A 24,007-nucleotide genomic window follows, 5' to 3' on the forward strand; every position below is an offset into this window, starting at 1 on the left:
GCTCTGGCTGATCAGAGTTTTTACCACTCAGTCTTAACAGCCTGAAACACAATTCCAAAATCATTTATAAAAGAGTGCACAACCAATTATTTTCATCATGTATTTAATAACACTATTCAGACATGTACAAATAAAATTTGCAATAATAAAGATGAAAAATAATATACAAATTTCACGCTTTCATTCACACACGTATATTGGCTATGCCAATCAAAATAGCAGTTTCTAGAGAGCTGATTAGTGTTACAGGCAACTTACAATTGACCAATGATAAAATGTTGAAATTTTTTAATTCAAATGGACAGAAGAAAAAATATGCATAATGGAAAGGCATTTCAAAGTCAAATTACACTGAAAAAAAAAAATGCATTTTAAAACAAAAAATAATTACGTCAACTGCTATAGTCTAAAATATATACATGCACAAGCTATATTTGGTTTGGTCATGCATCAGTCAAACACACACTGACCACTGAAAGACGAACAGCTGAAAAAAAATCACCAACACTAGATTTATACAGTAACAGTGGATGGTAGATATACCGTATTGTGTGTGACGTAGTTTTTCATAGTTCTTGGTATTAATACACAACTTGCAAAGTCTATTTCATATAAAAAAAACAGCATATTCAAGGCAAAATGGCATTGTATGATAAATACACTATTTGTCATTTAAGGTAGAAGGTATTAAAATCTCAGCATGTATTTTTTCTTTTTGAATGTGTGTGAGAATGAGATGGTGAAGGAGGATCATTAAAACATAATCCTGTGTCATCAGAGTCTACTCGACTCCCCTCACATAGAGTACAAGTTCGTACTGGTTGTCCTTCTGGTATAAAAAGAAATGAGTCACTTCTTCTATAAATAGATTTTCGCAAAGTTTGTTCAGTTGTGTCAGCGATTTTTCCCAAACTCTGTCGCCTTGCGCAACAATCGCCCATTGTTCGTAAATCGTTTGCGCTTTTTGTAATAGCCATCCATTTCTGAAACATCGCAGACTCTGATTGTGATTCGTGGATTCTGGTTGCTTTCGGTGATGTGGTCGATGGACGAGTGGTGTCTTCTCCTGACATGATAATAGCTCCAGAAGTATTCAGTCGTTCATGAACCATTCTATGGTAAAAGAACCATATTAAGTTTGTTTTAAAGAATAACACATAAGAATCATAATTGTATGGAAGGAACTTTTCAATTAATCGGTTAGATTCATTTAGACTTACATTTGTAGCTGTGCAGTTAGGACCGATACCGGTATCAAGAAAAATAAGTTCTGGTACCCAGAGCACTTACTATCTAACCCTATATCAGTTTAATTATGTCTGTATGTGCCAATCCCAATCCAAAAACCTAACGATATGGTACCAAGCCCTCAAGACAAGAAATGTCTGAATGTACAAAATTATAAATGATTGGTTGTGGTTAAAACTTGGCAAAATCAATACTGGTACCGTACATCAACAAATTTATTTACCAGTGACTAATTTAGTAAAAAAAAAAAACCTAACACAGTACAGCAGCAACAAGTAGATCTATTCAAAAAAGAAACCCACCCAGACAGCCAGTATCAAAAAATAATATTATACGACATACCTTGATAAACGAAACGTTTATGATTGCTTGTCACTTTATGCAAGTGTTTTCTTGTTATTTACTTCAAATTTTAGTTATGTAATCCACAGTAGACCTCCGCCCTCAAAGACTGTCAATACCTAATGACGTAGTTCCTGGTGAAACACCTGTGATATATTCCGCCTGCTAGTGCCTGGTACAGTATTGCGATTCTTTGTTGTCATTCTCCTAGGCGACTCGTGAAATTAAGAAAAGGCGGACCATCGATCAGCTGATGGGCGTACTACTTATGGCTCCATAAGTAGAAGTTTATTTTGACTCCATAATTAGCATAAAAGACGATAAAATAATTGACAGAAATAAATATAAAGATTACGGAATCGGGAAAAGCTAACAAAATCCCAAGTAAGGTATAACACGTAGTGTTGTCAAAAGAACTGATACGTGTTCGCTCACCCTCTCCGTGGAAGGTTGGCATCAGCAGAGCGGTGTTAAGAAATACCTGAGACAAAAGAAATAGGAAAAATTGTCATAAAATCAAATAAACTGCAAATTATATCGTATGACCACACTTTCGGCTGCCAAGTTCCTACATCTGAAACAAACAACTGGCTACCTGATCATGGATTGATAGTGATAACCGGATGAGACGCCGTGGTTCGTCGTATAATTATGCCGTCTTATCGTCTTACCTATCCCCGTGGAGGAATATGTAAATTTCACCCACTATTCCAACACGCTAAATTTGAGTGAAGTATTGTTTTGAGTGGCTATTTCTGATAGGGTAGGGTTTACATATTTATCCCGGCAAAATTAATTTGGCGGTGTCATTAGCAATCTTTTCCTATAACTTGAATGTTTTTGAATTATGGGTTACGTATATATTACCAATCAATACTAAATGAAATAAGATAGTGTTCATTAAAAGCATGAATCAAAATATTTTAAGGTGAAATTGCCTAAAAAGCAAGTCTTGAAATATTAAGGAAAATAACAAAATATAGGTTTAAATTTTTATATAAGCTATAGTTATGATAAGTAAATTGCTTTTATTCTGATCATATCTAATGTACGTAATGATAAAAGCAATAAGACGTCCCCAACAACGTAATATAAAACAATGACATGAGAAAATTCGATGAAGCCTAAAACAAGCGATTAGGTTTTTTATATATTTACATTCATTAACGGGAACGGGAAATACGGACAAATTAATAACATGTAATGTGTATTCTAAATTCTAAAATTCTTTAGTTGATACCCATGTGCACCCATCTTCTCCTTGAATAAGACAAATATAGAATCCGACTATCCATGATGTGCTAATATGATAATGGAGTACGGATCTTTTCACGTGCCATTGTATTGCTACATGATACCATATTGGTTAAAGTGTGAAACTGAATTTACAAAATAGCAGCATTTATTATAACTCTTACAACATCGTCGGACTCAATGCTGCGCGGTAAAAATAAATTTGTTAAATGAGCCAACATGTTAAAAATTCATCCAATTCGATTCAAATTTATGTAGACAACTATATAGAGGTCGGATATTAACTTTATTCAACTTCTTGAGAATAGTTATCGATTAGTTTTGGCGAAAAGAGTCTTGGTTATTAGATCAATTTTAAGAATCTGAGCGAGACACTCGAGATAACGCCCGCCTGGATAAATTCTCAAGATTCATAAGTATTTAATATTAGGTATTTAATTATAGTAACTGATACTGTTACCGGCAGCTTTAAGTGCTTATTACAATCTGGACTAAAATTTGGCAATGATTGGCTCTAATTTGGGGAATAAAGTGGTCTAGCCGCCTCTTCATGCAACCAATTCTGGCATCTTGGTTGAACAATTTGACTTTTGACTCCAATTTCAATCAGCTTTGCGATATGTTTTCAATGAAAAAAAAATTTCACTGTTCAATCCCGATTAGAGAATCGATCAATTTGGCAGTGGAAACGATTAAACAAATATTAATGTGATGTGGCAAATAGTTTTTTACTTTTATTATATTATTTTTGAATATTACGATATGTAATTTACCACAAGTTTATCGCATTTTTACATATTAATTCGTTTATAGTTGTGTGCGGGGGGAGGGGGTCGATACGTTTGAGCGTGTGTAAGATAATTTAACAATTTTAGGTGAGTGAACACGTACCACTTCTTCTTCGCAAAACCTTCAATTTTATATTCTGTACGTTTAGTACGTTTTAATCATTTTATCCCTAGTTATGCTGATTATGGAGTCGAAATAAACTTATACCTATATTATTTAAAAGGTAATTTACACCGAACATAGTAATTACGGTTCCATTACATTTGAACCCACGTACATTTGAACCCATGACAATTGCACCTGTATGCTATTGCACCTATGGAATTTTTTTTGTTTCACGGATAGTTATACCCATACTAACCCTAACCCATGGGTTTTAGCACCCGCATATAGATTGAACCCGTGGATATACGCATGGGTTCAAATGTACATGGGTTCAAATGTACGGTCACCAGTAATTACAATCACTAATGCCTAATGGACAAGGTTATTCAAACCTAACTTTCTGCATCCAATGAATTTTAAAATTTTCGCGATGGTATGAAATTATCCCACAATACTTTGTGTGTATGAACTTACTTTCTAGCATGTCGATTAAAAAGTTACTTTGGAAATGGGTGTTATATCCAGAACAATACATAACGTGAATATCCTGCGTTTTATCTTCATAACATCAAATTTTTCGTGACGTAAATTGGTCATGTGATTGAATGAGAGAAAGTCGTTTCTAGATCTTTTAAAATAGAAAAAGGGAATGTTCTCGACGAGAGAATTACGTCATGGAATAATCCACTCAGTGGCGCTAACAAGTCAACAAGCCTTTCGGTTCTTTTTTTTCAAAGGATGGTTTTTATCTTCTCAAACAAACAATAAAGATAGAAAGGTTTCGGCGTTTTGTGTTTCTTTAAATTAAACATTAGGAGAAGAAAAATTATCGACGGCACTATAATATAATGAATCAGCCCTGCCTTGAGCATATTTGCTGTTAGTCCTTACGATATTCTTGTTTGCTGTTGCGAAAGCGAACGCCTTTTTGAATCGGCGTCAATCGTTTACTGTCTCTGTTCGATACTTCGCGTCGGTTGTACAGGTTAGAAATGGCAGCTGCTACAGAGAAACCAGGCGGGGATATGTTTCCCAGAATGGGCAGAAATATATTTCTATCGAACCATCGATGTCTGTCACCTATGTCTCAACTAAAGATTTCGCCTCATTCGAGTATGGTAAGTGACCATCTTTTTACATTTTTGGACAGAATAAAAATTAAGTCCCGCGATCACTTTTCATTTTACCATTAAAAAATATATATAATTACGGTGTAAGCAGGCCTTTAAACTTCTGATTTGTGAATTTTTTAATGTTGAAAAATGAAAATTCTATATATCTACAAAACAGGTGCCTGACTGCTTGTAAAAACTTGATGTTATTCAAAATTTACCTGACTGCCTGAACTGCTGAAAGCAAGTTTGAAATTTACAGACTTGAAATGTAATGACTTGAAAAATAATTCAACTTCATCATACTGTCATAAGACTATCGGAAGATATATTTTGTTATTAGAAGAAAATTTGAAAATATGACTGCATGAAGCTCTCAGATTTATAAGTTCAGAATTTTCTATCTTTTCGTGACTATAAAGCTTTAACTAGTGCTTTGGTATAAAATGATAAATAATTTGAATAGATAGAATAAATATATTTTGTGATATTTTAAAGAATCAAAGCGCAAGTGACCTGCCATCACCAATTGATGACATAGATGAACCAATCACCATTGAATCAGAGGCTCGATCATTGGCAAGAGATTATATCAAATACAAAGTTGAACCTACGCCATCATCTCCAAAGAGTAAAGCAGCAAGAACACTTCGACGTGTTGGTGATGAACTCGTCGATAGACATCAAACTGTTGTAAATGCAATGTCAAAACGTCTCCATTATAGTAATCCTTCAAAAAATCCAGAGCATATTGGATTAACTCATAACCAGCGTGTATTTTTAATGATCGCTCAAGAAATTTCCAAAGACAGACAAGACAATTGGGGAAGAGTTGTATCCCTCTTTGTACTGGGGGGAATTTTAGCCCTCAATAATATGGAAAAAGAGGGTGGTGAGGATATTGAAAACATTATTGATTTTGTTGGAAAATATGTCGGAACACATAAAAAATCATGGATTGAAAAGAATGGCGGATGGGTGAGAATAAATTCTTTAGTAACTTCTCATTGCATTTATCACGATTTTCTTTAAAGCTGTGCCCATGACACGGCTTGAAACAGCATATAACTATTATAACCAAACTATCCCCCAATGGAATTTATGAATATAGATATGATTTTATATATAAATTACCATTCAATGTATAGTTTTCCCGTGGGTGTCGCATATTCTAGTTTACTCAGCGTAACGAAACTAGGTGGTTCATATACAACACGGGAACCAATCGAAATATTTCTATCGTGACTCAACCTCATTCAAAAAGCTTTTTTTTCTTTCAATTTTGAAAGACCCATTGTTTCCGACTTCACAATGTAACGCTCAAAAGACTTTTAAAATCTCTGTACCGCTTCTGTATACACAATAAAACTAAACGCCCTACTTTATACAACAATAAAACTACACATTTTGTTTAGTACATTTCAAGTACCTATTAAAGATCTAAAACCTAACCGATCTTATTTTATTTTCAGGCTGGTTTCATCAAATTTTTCGATGACGGTGCGTCAGAAGAAAAGAAAGTTTGGAAAGGACTCATTTATGCTGGACTTGGATTAGGTGCAATCGCGTCTCTCGCCGTCGGCAGACAGTGAATAATACTACTTATATTCATTTGGATGTTGGAAGTTAATTTATTTTTGGCCAGGCTTTGTAATTTTAACTCGGCTCGGCCAAGAATGATTTTAAATCCATCATCTAAATATTTACTTGCGCATTTCCAATTGTTTCATTGTTCATTTATAATACTGTGTTTTCTGCAATTTATTTTTTTGCGAGTTCGCAAATCGCAGTATAATGTGAAATTTCATCAATGAATACCATAATACGCAAAGTTCACTTGTCAGACTGCAAGATGTTCTCTACACTTCATCTTTGTATAAAATTCAAGATCCGCATTCTGAAAATACTACACCTGTAAAAATGAGAATGATCGCTATTGATCAAAATTTTAAAATTTATGTTTACCAATTTTAGTGTATAAATTGTGATTATAAATTTGACTAGAAAATTATAACTTATTTCGAAAATTCTTTTTTTATTTGACCTGCCTTTGGATATACAAGGTTATTTCGATTTACTTTTAGCATCGTTTTTTAAATTCTTTCAAAAATGTTGATCAAATGATTATGACCGGTCATGTATGTAAAGAATTTCTAATTCGAGTTACACAGTGCACTTATTTTCGTATATCCCAAGTGTACATATAAAATTTCATTTGACATTATTTCACTGTTGTGTTATTTATCAGCGGCCTGTGCTGTTTTAACCCATCTATGTAGCTAGCTGCTTGATTTATCATGGTGCAACAAAGCAAGGCACTATTACTTTTTACATCTGAAAAACAGACTACAAGCCTGCCTAATTGCATGCAGTGATTTTTTGTTGTTTTAGTCAAGTTTCCGTTACCTGTAATCGCATTGTTGTAATTGATAATATTGTGAATTGAATGGATCGTATTATGGTTGTAACTGACACTATCTTGTTTCAGTCTCAATACTTGACAAGCGTACTTTTTGATACTTGGTGTCGTTGAAGGATATTTCGCTGGTGATGTTTTATGAAAAATAAAAATCGAAAATCACTAATTTTTTTGTTGTGTAATTTTAAGCAGGGATTTTCAGTTTATGTACTTAGTAGCCTTGAAGGAAAGATCAGTGATCGAAAGTGGCCATTTATACAAATAAGCTCTGTGATGCATAGTGTTACGCACACCATTACATTTATAGCGCATAGCATGATTCTACTTCCTTGTATGGCTGAACGTGCCCGCTGTTTCTAAAATAAAACTGATCGAATACTTATATGGAACAAATGTGATACAGTCATCACAGTTGGTAAATTTTGTGCGTGATACGGCTCGTACAATTCAGTACGACTTCCTTGTATTGTATCATATTAATGTGGTTGCCTCAGGCATGTACAGAGTGCGCACTGCTGTATTTTTACCATATTCAAATGTTTTCAATCCTGATTAAAGCGTCATGGATTGACCTTCCACAACTGAGGGAATTTATTATGGCCTATATTTATTCAGAATCAAAGCTACAAATACTAATACACTATTTAGAGTTTCATGACTCACTGAAAACAGTGAAACAGAAAAAAAGACAGTTTTAGGTGCTCATGTTTTATTTAAGCCCATCAAATAGAAATTGGATGTGAAAGGCAAGCAAGCCAAATGGGACGGTAGTTCATTTACCATTGTGTAAACTGTATTGCAGTGTATCCAATTAACCCTCAGATGAAGAAATCATCCTGTAATAGCCCGATCACACAATACTGCAAATACATATTTGGACTTTGAATAACATTTAATAGCTAGGCAAGCAATTCACACATTTCTGCGAAATTGCTGAATAAGTTACTGTGTACCAGACCTCATGACTGCTTGCATGTGATGGGTAGGCGTAATACATGCATATTTGTATGTGGTATGGTTTTATATGGGCTAAGTTATACACCAAGACCTCTTGCAATGAAACATGGTTTTATTTGATCATAAAAAGATAACTTTTACATGGATGTGAAAACCATATTCATTCATAAAACAAGACAGTATTTATGATTTGACAATTCTTGCTAAAATTGAAGACATGAGGTGCACACCTTGGAAGCTATGTTCCATCAAAATCCTAGCTTTTAGCTAACTCCACTAGTGAGGTATTGTGAAACAAAACTTGAAACACCTCCCTTTTTGGTCACGAGACCGTGGGAGAATTAAATAATTGAACTTGGGTGGGCTTCAATTTGTTCACCAATATCTTAATGCATCAAAATAAAACTGTTTCTCTTATTACAGTGAGTTTTGAACTGTTTAATAAAAAGTACAAACAGCAGTTCCGCTGCCTAAAAATACCAAGAATTTTTCAATACTGTACAGTCAGCTGATCAATACAAGCTAATAATACAGTACTTGTCATCAATTATTAATAGAGAACGTCACAAATTCTCTGTACTTCTGTAATGAGTAAACCGATTGGCAAATATGTCTAGTATATATGTTCAAACATGGCAAGAGAGTTTCATACCAACTAAGTGTTAATGGTATTTGGTTAAATGATAAATAACTAGGCCATATGTCACACAATGTCTAACATATATTGGAAATATACTTGTGATATACAGACTACAATCATTGGTGGTCTGATAAGTCACACATTTTCAGGCGTTACAACTTGATATAGTTGAACGGATAGAAAAATTGATACAAAATGATCAAATAACAATACTCGTTTCTCAAAAGTACTTGATTATATATAAGTCGTATGTGCTGAATATTAACCTAACTCTTAGAGCACCACAAATCATACTTGATTTTCATATCAAAATGAGTTCATGAACACTGAAATCATATGCTATAATGATATATAATAATCTAAGCATATCATGTGCTTCTTACCAAGCTATTATGCTTTAATTCTCCTATTAAATAATAATAAGTAGCAAGTATTATAATCAATCAGTGAAAATGAAAACCAGACAAGATTAAATGCCAGTTATGTACTCGGATTTGTAATGTGACCAAAGTATTCAAAAACATGAATTTCATGTGTTCACATAAAATGTTTCGGTATAAAAATTATTGAGAACTTTTAATGAATGAAAAATTTATCAATTGGTGGAAATGAAATAGCATAGTGTTGAGCCAATTAATATTTCAAAACAATTTTGAATTAAAAAATTTTAGAATAACGACTCATATTGCATTTCTACAAGCTCAAATGAAATACAAATCTGATATTCAGCAATATAAAATTCTGTAAATTACGAAAATCAGATAAAACTTTGCAATAAATCATGGTTATAATAGAAACAAAATTCACTAGCATTCGTATTCACACTGTAACACGTTGTCTTGAAGCACTAAAATTAAAACTGCATAGAGGATTTATACATTTATGAATGGTGCAGTAATCAACCCTTCCTGCTTTTCAATAAATCAAGCCAAAGTTTTAAAGCATATTTAGTCCCAGTACTGACGCGTTCATTATCTTCATTTTTTCCAACATCCATGAAAAGTGGTGTTGTAGAGATAATTCTTCCTGTTTGTGTCTCGCCTTTATCACCAATCAAAATTCCATCAATATAATCCATTTGCTTCACACACAAATTTGGAAAAGAATGGCATTGTTTTAAATATACATTAGTTTGTTTTGGAAAATCAAATTGTTTATCAGTAGAAACGATGCCTTCGGCAACACAACTACATAACCACGTGCATGCATCCACTTCTTTGGTCTCAAGTTGAATCTTTTCGCTAATATTAGCAGCAGTCTCACTTAACTTGAAATGTAAATACACCACAATATGATGTCGTTTCGGCAATCCCAAATGTCGCATTGGTGGAAATGATGACTGAAAAATATTTATTTTCATATGCATATAAATAATGTGAATAAATTAACGAAAAAAAATCCTAAAATTTTACTAAGAGTAAAATGTTATTACTGAAAATTTCAACACACCTCCCACAGCCCCAGAATAGAACCGGAATTTCTATTTTCAATTTTGATTCCGGATTCCTCCTCTACCTCCCTTATTCCTGCTTCAAAAATTGATTCTCCTTCGTCCACGTGGCCTCCAGGAGGTACCCACACATGAGGAAAAGTCCTCATTGTTTTTGATCTTCTGGTGATAAAAACACTGTTGTCAGAACTCTCCAAGATAACAGCAGCTCCAACATGAACTCCTCTTGTTTTAACATCTTCTGGCAAGTCTTCCAATCCAGGTTCCTCAACTAAAGACTTGATTGGGCAAAAAGGAGGTCTCTGGATGATGATAGTTGAAAAAAATGAGTTACCACTTATTTCCAGAAACTAGTGATTTGAAATACGAGGTCCAAGCGATCACATGTCCACTTGAGTGTTGTATCATTACATCATCCATTGTCAAGGCTCAAGACGTAAGTACATCTCGACTTATATAAAATGAAACACACTTATCCAAAACATTACCAAATTATTCAACAGCCACTTCAGTAAAGAATAGATCAGAGGAAAATGATCTCGGTTGTGAAATAAAATTACCCAGAATGAGTAAAAAATTTTTGATCACAAAAATACTGAAGAACTTTCTGTCAAGATGACTCAAATATATATATAAAGAGAGAGATACTGACGTAATATCAAAAATTAAATTTTCAAACTGAACGTCATAACCAGTACAGTAACATTTTGTTAGGTTTTTGTCCACAACTTTGAATCCCACCTATAAATTAATTATCAGATGAAAAATTTGGGGTTGTTAGGTGTGGTTATTTAGCAAATGGCATAACAGGTGACATCAAAACAATCATTAAATAATAGTTACTCTTAATAAAATTTTCTTTGAAATGTTGGTCTCATGGTGTGATCCAGTCAGTACCAGGGCGTTGTCTGACATTTCGCAATCCACAAAAATCTCATTGTCCACATCACCACCAACGTTTTCCGCATTCTTTAGTACATCCACAATACTCTTAAAACAATGGAAAAGTTATTAATATGATGACAGTACAATAAATACACTTTCCTCATTTAGAATAAGAACCACACACAAAGTCTTAATTCACTGGGTCAGATGCCATGAAAAACATTCCATTATGAAAATATGAAACACAATACAATATGACAACTTGTACTGGCGCCATATAATGTCCTTTCAAATATGCCACATCAAAAGCTAATTAGCACATTCCAGTCCAGCCATACAAAGCGACCATATTGGGTATCATATGAATAGTAATAGGCACATAAAGCATGAATTACCTCCCCAAAGCTGGCAGGTGTCGCTGGTTTTGCCTTGTCCCTTCTGAGATGGACTGTCAAAGACGGACTTCTTTTCATTTTATTACCCCAGATCGCGAAATAAGCACTGTTTGATTTGAATAAAGTGGCAATTCGCTGGGCCAATACGCCAACTGCACACCTCCCAAATGATACCTTCATGAAACAGAAGTCTAAACGTATCAGCCTTCCGCTTCATCTGCCGAAACTAATGATTTGGTTTAGGGTACAATTTTGTTTGATTATCATCGAATGGTATCTTCATAAAGAATCGACTGGTTACAGTAGCGCATGTTCGCTCTAGGTCGCTTGTTTGAAAAACTTATACATTTTTATGTCTCAATACCGTATATCTTTAGTTACACTATATCCAATTCCAACAACGTTATAAAGCTGGGAACGATATGTCAATTGTCAAATCGATGTTATTTTAAGCACCATGGCGCCGGTATTTCGCCTGTAATAATATAGGAAACAATATGCCCGGTTTGTGCTGGCAGCAAAGTGATTTTTCTGAGAATACGTCACAGAAAATATATTGATCGGACGATTGATAATACACAGCCGTTTTCTGGGCAATAGTTATATATTCACAAGAACTTAATACGAAATGGAATTGCTGTCTACATCGATTTACATCTTTTTGCGTTTTGAGCCGGCTTGGGACTGTGATAATTCAGAAATTGATCCAGAAACGTGCGTGCCATCCACATGCGCGGCGGTTCTACTTTACATGCTTGAACCGTTTATAAAAATGGAGCAGTTGTGGCTGTCGGGCCGGAAAACTATACAGACCGGTATATTGATGCAGGCACATATTGAAACGGTGACGTAATATCATTCTGTGGCTGGCAATATGTGTCTTGTATTGAAAACACTTTTCGGAACTGAGATGTCTTATGGTTAATAAAAATATATACAAATACATAGTAAAATTTTTAATTGTCCTATTTTATAATCTTTCCTCCCTTCTGAGACAGTTACGACATTGCAAAATTATACACTAAAGCTCATTTCATACTTACAAAGTATAGTGAAGTACATGACCGAGTGTTTCAGACTGAGAATATTCTCTCCTTACCTTCTTAAGTCAGACAGGCCACGCCCAGTCTCTAACTAATAGCTAATATTAAAGTATGGGTAGATGATAAACATTTATTAGAAGTGGGAAATGACGAATTACAAGTCTTTATTACCAGGCAACACACAAATATAAACTAATATATTATATGTACTATTATACATAGCGTGTGATATTCAAACATCATATCAACTTTTATTGAAAGCAGGCAGCCAACTTATAAAAGGAAAGGTGTTGATTTGAATAATAATCAGGCGCGATGGAAAAGCTATTTTAATCTAAATTTATAATTTGTCTAAACTTGAATATCCGTTAAATATATATATATTTTAGAACCGGCACTTTTGATTTAGAACAAAATATCACGATATTTACATTCAAATGTCTCGATAGATTTAAAGAATCAATGCATGCCCAACTTTCAGGTAATCTCATGCCTTATGTTATTTAACTTTTGTTGAGGCCGAAAATATTAAAATTAATCGGGACATTAAATTGAGCCATCCGCCATTTTAGTTCCTTCCTTTTGGATTTCAACAAAAAACTCCGAAATTACGAAACCGAGTACACACTTAATGTACTTTATAGCCAAAGGAATTTGCTCTCGACTGAAGAGCGTAGGAGGTTCCACTTGATCCGGTACTTAAACTTTCCGGACCCCTACACGGGGCAGAATATCTTCCTAAAATGGGCTTGATGTGGAGTTAGAGTCCTTTTCACCACAACTGTTATTGTGAAGGGGCGTTTTTTAAACTTTATTTTTTTTTTCCAGTGTCACGATTGGATAATTGATGCGACAGGAGCATTGTTAAATTATCCACAATTTCAAATAAAAACAATTGAAATAATGTATTTCAAAACTGACATTAAGAAACAGTGTTTGAAGAAGGGAAATAAATTAACGATGCGTATTTTATCGTAGAAATTTTTTTCTGATGCAGCCTTTTGTTTTTTCCTCATTTCTTTTTCCAAATACATTTTAGCGAACGAATATTAAAAAAATAACAACATTTGGCTTTGTCTGAGTCCGGTTTTGAATTACCAATTTCATAAGTCTATATCTGAAATAAATGTAATTTAATCACTCCGAAATTCACTGCATATCGCATACACTGAAATGCGCGTTTCATTTGTTCTGTGTACATTTTGAATTCTATGTCAATTCCAATATGCAGAGCCTTCTAAGAAATAGACAATGTTTGCGCATGCCAAACGTCTATTTAAAATATATATATATGTATACCAATTACATTGTGCAGAACAGCATAAGAAATGGACTATTATGCACATTAAATATTTTAAATTAACGTGTTCAAAACGGTATACAAGTTCCATCGTGATTCTGACAAGTTGAATCGTTAAACTATACAATTCAAATTCGAAAAAAATGCGTAGAATATTTTAAAACGTAAACAAATGTCATCAGCGTATAATTTACATTTTACCTTAATTATGGAGTCGAATGTGCCATTTAGGTTTAAGAAAGAACCAATATTTATATTGTCACATTTGATTCCGGTCCCGACTCAAGATTATTAAACTTTGTTAATAGGGTGCTGAGCCGGTACACTCAAACACAAATTAAGCAGCTGAGTAAACCAGAGTCAAGAGCAACTCAACTTCACGCCTGGTAAGTTTCCAATGACTTTAGAAATGGGTTGACAAGTCGATTGAATGTTATCTAAAACTTGAAATCAAGCTCAGCCATCTTATAATAAAGTATTATCGTATTTCAAATTTTAAAAAGAACTGTACCATTTGATCCATAAAACAACTTCAATGGCATTGGTCAATTGGTGACCGTGCGCTGTTATCAACAAAATCTAACTTATTATTTTGCTCATCTTTAAAATTTCTTTATTCGCAATTTGCGAATAAATCGCAAATGAACTTTAGGGCACACAGGGGTTATTACAGGCCATTCAAGTAAAATTTCGAGAAAGGGGAACATTTGGTTAGCAGAAACCGTCAACATGTTTTTCCAATCGCATTGGTGGCTCTTCTGGAACATCAATCACATTTCCTAAAAATTCGAGAGAACCGGTTGAACGTAAATATTTCTTTCCGCTCTTCTCTCGAGGAGCAAAGCCGCATTGTGGACGTCGAATTACGTCAAGACGCTCTCAGCACAAACGATTTGACGTATGAAATTCCATACGGCGGGTCAAAATATCTCTTACTTTGAATCAAAACAGCCGCGCTTAAAGTGTAACGAACCAACGTGATAAACTATGTTATGATGTCATTCTATGGTCCAAAGGTGATCAAGTATATTATTTTTCGAAAAGAGACTATGAGATTTAAAAAGCAATTCTCGATACTCAAAAATCTAACCTTGACTATATACATTACTTGTGTTTGTTTTCCCGTGTGATCTCTTATTTTCTCACGATAACCATATTTCTTGGGATTACGTGCTTCATATATAACCTTTGAATTCATATAATTATAAATCTAAGGTCTTTTAAATTCTAGTTGGCGAGTTTTAATGAATATGATAGTTGAATAGAGTAGGGGTTGTACCAACTACTACAAGTTCAGCATTTGTTAATCATTTACTACGTACATTTACTGCCGGTGTATTTGGACATAAAATAGTGCCAGTTAGTGCAAGAGTTTTCAGTCGTACATTTTGGCCATGGTTAATTTTTACCAAATGTATTTAGCTCACTTACTGAACAGCAAACTGTACGCTGGTTTCACTCCGTATGTATAGCATAAACTGAATAGGTTTTATAGTACAATACCGATCTGTTATGGAAGAAGATCGGAGGATTAATTTCAAGATCATTAGTAAAACATTATATTTGCTGAATCATGCGAAATTTGCTAAAAATTTCACTCAACGTCACGGGAAGCCTTCTGTACCACGTGATGAAAATGACCATTGACCAGATGGAACATATCTGATTGTAATTGAAACTACGCAATTCCGGTCCTAACGGGTTGTGACGAGTGGCAATTACGTAATGCATCAACTTCCGGTCCGCTGACGTTCTCCATTGACCACGTGACAATTCTCGGGAACGCAATAGTCATAAATTCAAAACTTGTGTCTGAAATAACTATAATTCTATATATAACTATATACGTAACACAAACATAATCCAAGTTCTTCGGACAAGTTGGAAGTCCGTGAAAATCTTTTCCCCGCTGCTGGTTGTTTACGACTTCAAAGCTAAAATTGCGTCATAATGTACGTGTCGTTTAGACAAGCCGTCTGAGTGAATAATGGTTAGTTGTTTACCCGAAAGTCTTGTTTTGTTTTCGTTATTTGAATCCTACGTGATCAAGTGAGGCTCCTAAGTCCGAGAAGGAATTGCGTAATAGTTTTCTTTCGATTTCTAATGTGGCCCAACTCGAAAATGAACGTGCTAAAAATCTAACGGCATTTGTAAATTTTCGATCAGTTCGTCAAAACAATTTTGATATTTTTATTCGCGAACAATACTTTGGAATCGATCAATTTTGCTATTAAACTAGTACAGTACATGTCCGAAACTAGCATGTGGGTCTGAATCACGAAACTTCAATTCACTTACCTTCAGAGTAGACTGTCGCGTGGATTTTATCGACTTTTAACGTACAAACTGGCTGAGGATCAAGAATTGTGAAATCTTCACGTAGTACGATACACATTCAATTTATTTTCCACTGATGGAAATACCCAAAGGGTGTTAAAATATTTAAATGTGATGAAATATTCAAATGGGACCAAAACATGTTGGTGTTGCGACAGTTCGAATAATATTGCATAGTCATGGTTTGATCGATTTCGCTGACGTATCAAGTGGCAGATGCCTCGTGCTATCCAGTTGTAATGCAGAAAGTAATTTTAGCATCAGAAGAACGTGTAATGACGACACTGACCTTCTTGTTGGAATTTTGAAGGTTGAAAACGTTTTATCATCAAGACGCATTAAAGATTCGTTTTCCCAAAACTCAACTTTTTGTTATTCAGTTATCTCGGAATGTATGTGCCGGAGTCTCAAAAATCTATCATAACAAAGTAGGTTCTATAAATTGCAATAATCGCACAACGATCAGTAATCTCTTGTTTATCTGTGATACTCATGAAACAATTTTGTTCTACCTACATACAGTTTACCATGTTTGGCTTGTGATGAAAGCATAGGAAATGCGTATCTAAAGGAAATGACTATTTTACCCATTTCTGTTTATGATACAATTGAACGGAAATAGTCACGCTAGAGTAAATTTTGCTTGTCAAACAAAATGACACAACAGTTTTCAATTAGCACCGTATATGGATACGTACGATGCCATACAGGATGTAGAATATTGGTGCAGAGGTCATGCACACTCATTCGGTATTTTACAAGACATTGGAACATGGTGTTTTAGTAGCATAAGCTTAACAAGCATTTTCTTGTACCTTGTACAAGTCACGTTGAAGAAGACATTTCCATAAATTTGAGCAACAGGTATTTGACAACATATGTACCGATATGTGAATATGTACAACGAATATGATTGGTAGTCAGTAGAGCGTAAAAAACACCCTCCAGTCGGGGAAGTCCCGCTTTGTTCAGTGCTCGTTTCCTGGCAAGTAAGTATATATGCCTATTTATTCAACAAACTCTGACATGAATTTCGTTTCAGAATGAGTTATATTATCGAGTTTTTGTTTCAATAAAAGTAAGGAAATTTCCAACCAGAACCCATCGACAGACCATGACAAATCACCATTTTTTTACTGCACAGGATAAGTATTGAGACACAAAACAGATAGCTTTAATACTTTCACAAGACAGTCTACGCCTACGGGCATAAACATGATTGAAAATGATGATACTTTTCAGCAGCGTCAAGTTTTTTGACAGAATTCAAATTTGAGATAAGTAACTCTTAAATATGAAATCATTCTCCAGATTATTACAATTTGTCGTGTACGTTTTACATCTCTTCTCAGTATTGGATTCAATAAACGAGAGTTGATGCAACCTTATTTGTACTCTCATGGTACTGCCCAAATTTTGGCAAATTATTTCATTTTTGGAATATGTTTGTAGTGATTATTTCAGGTGGTAGCAGAAATAAATGAACCATTATGCTTTCATTGCATGGTTTTCATAATTTATGTAAGAATCATGGATGAGGTATTTAATTAGGTAAAAATCTCAAGAATTTTTGTAAATAATCGGACATCCCGTTTTCTTTAAACTATGATCCAAACAACAGCACAACACCATAAAAGGATATTCTGACGATTCTATCAGGAAAATTATGAAACATACGTATGGTTTTTCTGCTTACGTTTCTATAGTATGACTCAATAAATATTTCTTACAATAGGCGAAATGTACTATTTAGGCAAAAATACATGCAGCCATGATCAATTTTCTTTTCTCCTGCGTCAGTAAGTGAAACACGAGAAATACCCGAATGTAATTATAATTTTTCATTAGCAAAAATAAACTCACAATTAATTAAAAGAGCATGAAATTTTACTGAAAACAGAATTAATGTACTAAGAGCTACGTCAACGCATCGAACAGCTTTCCCGTTCAACATTTTAAAAATATGACTGACCTACTAACAGGTTAGCTTGTAACCTTATTCGTATGATCTTACCTGCACAGCGATTTTAATACCTCAAAAACCAAACGATTTTTTGACAAAATTCTTATCTTTTTTGTAGATTTCCAACTTATGGGGGAAAAAACTAATCCAAGTCAAATTTCAAGTAGGGCAATGAGGGAAAAATCATATTCACTATAAAAATCAAAAGATCCACCGATTTTGAACAAATTGCTTGTATTTTGTCGAGAAACGGTTTCACTACTTTCACATTGGTTACAGGCTTTTGTGTAGAGTGATGTTCAATCATTTATTATGTCCAATTTTGCACCACCAGCATATTGATATTTATCTCCACAATAGTGTGAACAATTTCCCAGTGTGCTATATAAAAATTTATATCAGGTGCAACAATGTAGAAATTTTCATGACCTTGTGCGCTATTAACGTAAGTAGAGAGGTTGAAACCAACTGAACTGAGTCATCCAATAATAACGTTTGTCCTTTATAAAAATCAAAAAATTTTATGACTGGATATCATACTCATTAGTCATTACTATGATTGTAGAATGATTTGCCCGATACCACTAGTCACAGAGTATAGCAATGTCATCAGAATTATCACCCGGTTATATTTTTATTCTTTTTTGTCATTGGTAATCATAATTTTATGTGAATGCAATAACTTTTAGCATAATTTGCAATTGAGGAAGTGAAAATTCTACATTAATTACTGAAAATTATCATGGCGCATCCCAAAATATACGATTTAATTAGTAATTTTTCAAATAGCCTAATTATTCGACATTTGAAATAGCAATAAAACATTTTGAATGACACAGGCTATGATGACAATTGTCTAAATAGAATTCATTCGCTGATATAGATATGAATGATGTATCTAGATTGATTGTTTCTTTATTTATAAACTATAACTTCGCGAAAAAAAGTGATATTTTGATAATTTTTTAATGCCAAAATTTCCTGAGGCAGTCCTGACTATTATAAGAATGAAATAGCCTACTTTTTTCTGAATGACCACGTATACCATGCTCAACAATTGCGCCTATGAAGATAATTTAGTGTGAAAAGTCACGAGAGTTCGACAGCAAACAACTTTTCATTCAAGTGGTGTGACTCATGGACGGACACAAACGATAATCACGTGATGCTTGGGTTCAACGAGGTCATACGCTACGAGCCGGTCACCGGCCCGGTGCGGTTTTGTATTTCTTTCAAATATTTCAATAAATTTGAACTATAGTCATGTGATGTGTTAAGCTTAAGGGGATATATCATGACTTTGCATTATTTTTAATCTGACCTAACGATGTTGCAACGCGACCAAAGGCATTTGTACAGTATACCTCATATATATTCAATTAGCTGGGCGTGATCAACTGTTCTGTTGATATGCCCACTTCTGTTAATGTAGCTATTAATTTGTTGTATCGAAATATTTCTTAGATCGTAGCCTACCCATTTCCTTGCAATATAGGTCGTACAAACTTGGTAAAAAAAGGCATTACATTTCTCTTTTTTAATATAATTCTTGGTTAGATGAATTATCTGGAAAATGTAATCTGCGGATTTTGTTATTGAATTTGTTGTATCGCCAATGAAATTTTAGTTTTTTAAATGTTTGAAGCATAGTAAAAAATCATACTTAGTAAACTATGCTGTGACGCAAACGTTTAAAGCGACGCAGCAGGACATCCAGCACACTGACTTTTTAAATTAGTAAATTAGGCTTTCGTTGAGCATGTTAGTCGTGGTTCACCGGAAAGCAATTTTCTAAATTCAAAAGCATTCCACCGAAACGGGCAAAATTTTTGCTTCAATGAGCAAGAATGTTCCGGCTTTTAGTTGTTCCACACTGTTAAAAATATTCATATGATAAGATGGATTATTTATGAGTTTATTCAACATAGAATGCAACAAAACATTGCACCTTTTTTGACAGTGTCAGACATGTTCTCTGCACGAATGATTCACAAATGTTTTGGACTGGGATATGAAAATGATTGATATGACAAACTGACATTATTTTGGGTATATCGAAATTATGATGCAATGCTTATAAACAGTGATAGAATATTATGCGTTGTCGATATCCTATCAAAACTATCAATGGTTCATGCACTTTTATGATGCGACTCTCGTTTTCGCTTTCTAAAAATCGGTATACAAGTAATCCCATTTACTTTGTGGCCTCTAAGGCATGGAAGACATGGACTCTTTCTGACCGACATAGAATGAAATGTTTCACTCTCGCGATGACGTAGCCTTTGTTGAACAATACACTTAATTGGCTAATTTTTTGCGGCCCTCCAACGACCCGACTTTTAAAAGCATTAAAAATGATCCTAAATTCATTATTGTCTCAACACGGATTTATGTGGTAACAAGTGCTGCTGTACGGCGCTTGTTTTGTAGTAATTAGCGTCAGTTCTATGTTGTTGGTTGTAAACATTAGATTAAGTTTATGTTGATTATGAAAATTATAAATTCCCTGGGAAACGGAGAGGAGTTTGCGACTTGGACGAAAAATTATTTTTCATTTTTAAGCATTTCAAAATCAGCCATTTCAAATTCGACCCAAGACCCGGGGCTGCGCCACTGTGGAATAGTGCAAAAGGTGTAATGTGCGTGTTCGGAGGCACATATTGCTGTGAGCAGCGTTATATAAACAGCATTACACTGAGAATAAATTTCGTACTCGTTTATCAGATCATCATTTGAACGACGCACTACGTGTCAACGAAGTTGGCATTTGATTTTAATGCTTTGGCCCTGACACAGAAACAACATCATCCTTTACGTTGATAATAAGTAAATAAAAACAACGTATAGTTTAAAAATATATTTAAAACGGCCACATACACGTCTCATTGTGGAAGGCTTTCAACACAGCAATAGAAGGTGCATGTGCGTCGTTCATTGAAGTTCAATGTGGCGATTGTTCGCAGGCGGAAATTAATGCGGCTCGCACGCTACCGCAAATATGTATATTTGGCCCGCAAGTACATGAAGTTTGTGACCACTGGTTTATAGCCATATGCTTCTAACGAAATTTTTATAAAAAAAATTTGGTATTCCTGAAGTATGCGCAACAAGATGTCGCATAACCTGAACCCTAACCTGGTACGCAACCTGAGTTCAGGTTGTACGCCATCTTGGTGCGCATACTTCAAGAGATCCAAAATTTTAGACTAATAGTGAAATATTCGATTTTTCAACCCTATTTTCGGGTCGGGTATCCACCCGTATCCGGCATAAAATTAGCTCAACGTTTGGGAGGATGCCTTCTCAAACCATCAGTTTTGACGCCCAGATATGAACAAAGATAACGCAAAGTTGTCGTCGCAATTAACATCATAGGTATATCAAATTCAAAGTACAATTCGAGTACGAAGTGCATACCATTATACAAAAAACTATATATCTCTTTTGATAAAAATGTTCACATTGATTCAATGGCTAGATCACAGCCAGGGCAAATAAACATTAAAACACATAAAACAAGAGAGCTATGCTCAAATATATGGACACGTAGCGCCACCCAATGACAATAATTTTGATGACGTCATAGCGAAAAAAAAAGTAATAGCCTTCTGGAGAAAAATTTTATCTTCAACCACTGAAAATTTCAAAGCAATTGGTCCAGTATTCGAAGAGAAAAGCGATTTTTTAAAAACGTGTCAAAGAACAACAACGACAACAACAACATAATATTGAAACGATCGTTATGTCCGCTACGTGTCCAAAAACTCTCTTGTCATATAAAGCTGAGCATATTTACGCTCTATGGCCAGCAATAAAAACTCAAAGCAAGCCATAACTATTTGCCTGTGTATAGTTTTATAGTACCGTACATGGGAAAAGCAAACTTATTGTTCAGATATTTTCAATAAGAGTGTACTTTGGCGAATGATTTACATTGGCACTCCTTTCATAAAATACCTTTTAAAAAAACTTCTGCTTTGAATGTGCGATGGCTTTAAGTTTGCTTATCGCATTTTTGCGTGGGTGGAATAGATTTATCGTTTTAGGTGTACTATTGACTGTTTGAAGATATGCAGGACTTGTACCATTGAATCAGCGAAACAGAAATTCATCTTAGAATACCACTGACGGCACTGTGTATTCCAAAATAGTGACCGCAGAAGGACAAATTGGATCTTTAAACTACTCTGTAGCCGTCCAATTGTGACTATTTCAATGCATTCAAATGATGCAACTTTGATTTTCAAGTCACTTATTTCATCATCTGTGTTGGACTTGGTATCAGGTAAACTACCAAGTTTTATTGTTGACATTGTTGTTTGGCTCAAATACACACGCATCATTGCATCATTTTTTCCTCAAGATTCCGTGTGAAAAATCGTACAATGACGTTATGAATGACGTTATGATTTAAATAGGTAATGATGATGAGGATATTGTTGTTCGTCCACTGGATGGATGACAATTTCTAGTCATTTCCCAAGTTCGTTTCAGAATTTCAAAAGAAATATATCCACTCAGACTTTTTCTGTGCATGCTCATTATATTAACAGGACAGTAACACTATAATTTTCCAATTCAGTCTACCCAATCCACCCACACATAGTATAAAGACTGCGCTTTCTGGGGTTTGAAATTATTTCTATATGTTATCTCCTCTAGACATGGAAACAAACAAAGTGCCTTGACTTTCAAGTACATATTATCTCATGATGTTGAACTTCGTACTGGAGTTGATGACGTGTTGCTGGTATCAGTCAGTGAATATGCTCTTGACATTTTGCGTGGGCGTTTAAAGGACTATTGTTAAGTCAAAGTTGTACAAAAAGTATGGAAGCATGCTCGGTTGAGCGTTTCGGTAATAACCACCAAATAACCATGAGTGGCGTTCCTAACGTGATCATAAACAATTTGAAACCATGAGCAGATGTTGACTGTAATAAGCTTCCGTTTTCCAGATGTTTACATTTTTACAAATGCAATTTGATGACTGTTTTTGGAAGAGTTACTTAGCCTTGCTTTTTACTGTGGAAATGTATTATAAATTGATGTCGAACGGTCCATATATCAGTAAATCGATTCATCTGTTGAATTTTCTGCCTCGTGATATCTAAATAAATTATTTGAATTCTGAGTTGGAAACTTTTTGATGTGATCAATTTCAGGATTTTCTGTGGGATGCTATTATGCGACACGCAAATTGATTCTCCCCTTTCAACTCCGGTCTTATAAATCCCGGCTTTTTCATTAAATAGGAAACCGAGCTTATTATTGATTTGAAAATTTCTACAGTCACAAGATTTAAAAATTGAAACTACACTTAAATTTTCGAGTAGCCATTTAGCACATTCTCAGCCTTACGGTTATCATTTCATCTATCACGTCGGTGTCAATTACCACTCTAAATTGAAGCCAAAATATGTCAATTGGTACTCAATATGTTTTCCGGCTCGCGCCATTTTGCACAACACGAAAAAGTTACCAGTACTTTCACAAATAGCTTGTATAAATCACTGAATTTTAGACGTTACAATTTCAAAGTTTTGTTTCAATTACTCCTATAAAATTCAAATTAAACTTTTGCCCAAGATAAAGAAGGTAGCAATTTCGAACTTCATTAAAATTCTATATGTGAACGACTAATCACTATGGAGCCAGACAATCGTAACGGCCAAATTAAGTTGTTCCTCCTTTTCAGCCAAATATGAAATATCGTTTGAAGTTATAATGACATATAACTATCGATTGCGTTTAACATTGGCTTA

General features: G+C 34.4%; 3 protein-coding genes across 3 annotated transcripts; 1 reads left to right on the forward strand and 2 right to left on the reverse strand.

Moving 5' to 3' along the window:
• Positions 1-86: 86 nt before the first annotated feature.
• LOC120329257 (uncharacterized) lies at positions 87-1,815 on the reverse strand. The gene is made up of 2 exons (XM_078118694.1): positions 1,591-1,815; positions 87-1,113 (listed from the first exon to the last, which is right to left on the reverse strand). Exon 2 carries the CDS (start codon positions 1,110-1,112, stop codon positions 696-698), a length of 417 nt encoding a protein of 138 aa, XP_077974820.1. The 5' UTR covers position 1,113; positions 1,591-1,815; the 3' UTR covers positions 87-695.
• A 2,670-nt stretch (positions 1,816-4,485) lies between these two features.
• Positions 4,486-7,435, forward strand: LOC120329904 (bcl-2-like protein 2). Its single transcript, XM_039396693.2, has 3 exons — positions 4,486-4,856; positions 5,349-5,828; positions 6,323-7,435. The coding sequence occupies exons 1-3, from the start codon at positions 4,731-4,733 to the stop codon at positions 6,440-6,442; spliced, it is 726 nt and encodes a 241-aa protein (XP_039252627.2). The 5' UTR covers positions 4,486-4,730; the 3' UTR covers positions 6,443-7,435.
• A 707-nt stretch (positions 7,436-8,142) lies between these two features.
• Positions 8,143-12,835, reverse strand: LOC120329924 (m7GpppN-mRNA hydrolase NUDT17-like). Its single transcript, XM_039396719.2, has 4 exons — positions 11,597-12,835; positions 11,160-11,306; positions 10,316-10,618; positions 8,143-10,205 (listed from the first exon to the last, which is right to left on the reverse strand). The coding sequence occupies exons 1-4, from the start codon at positions 11,774-11,776 to the stop codon at positions 9,765-9,767; spliced, it is 1,071 nt and encodes a 356-aa protein (XP_039252653.2). The 5' UTR covers positions 11,777-12,835; the 3' UTR covers positions 8,143-9,764.
• Positions 12,836-24,007: the final 11,172 nt, after the last annotated feature.

This window comes from Styela clava, chromosome 12, assembly GCF_964204865.1.
Source record: "Styela clava chromosome 12, kaStyClav1.hap1.2, whole genome shotgun sequence".
Taxonomy (NCBI): domain Eukaryota; kingdom Metazoa; phylum Chordata; class Ascidiacea; order Stolidobranchia; family Styelidae; genus Styela; species Styela clava.

Coding starts and splice junctions, on each gene's coding strand:
- LOC120329257 (XM_078118694.1), bottom strand. CDS start 1,112: ATGGTTCATGAACGACTGAATACTTCTGGAGCTATTATCATGTCAGGA.
- LOC120329904 (XM_039396693.2), top strand. CDS start 4,731: ATGGCAGCTGCTACAGAGAAACCAGGCGGGGATATGTTTCCCAGAATG. Junction 4,857..5,348: donor TTTCGCCTCATTCGAGTATG/GTAAGTGACCAT, acceptor GATATTTTAAAG/AATCAAAGCGCAAGTGACCT. Junction 5,829..6,322: donor TTGAAAAGAATGGCGGATGG/GTGAGAATAAAT, acceptor TTTTATTTTCAG/GCTGGTTTCATCAAATTTTT.
- LOC120329924 (XM_039396719.2), bottom strand. CDS start 11,776: ATGAAGGTATCATTTGGGAGGTGTGCAGTTGGCGTATTGGCCCAGCGA. Junction 10,619..11,159: donor CAAAGAAAATTTTATTAAGA/GTAACTATTATT, acceptor ATCATCATCCAG/AGACCTCCTTTTTGCCCAAT. Junction 10,206..10,315: donor CTATTCTGGGGCTGTGGGAG/GTGTGTTGAAAT, acceptor AATATTTTTCAG/TCATCATTTCCACCAATGCG.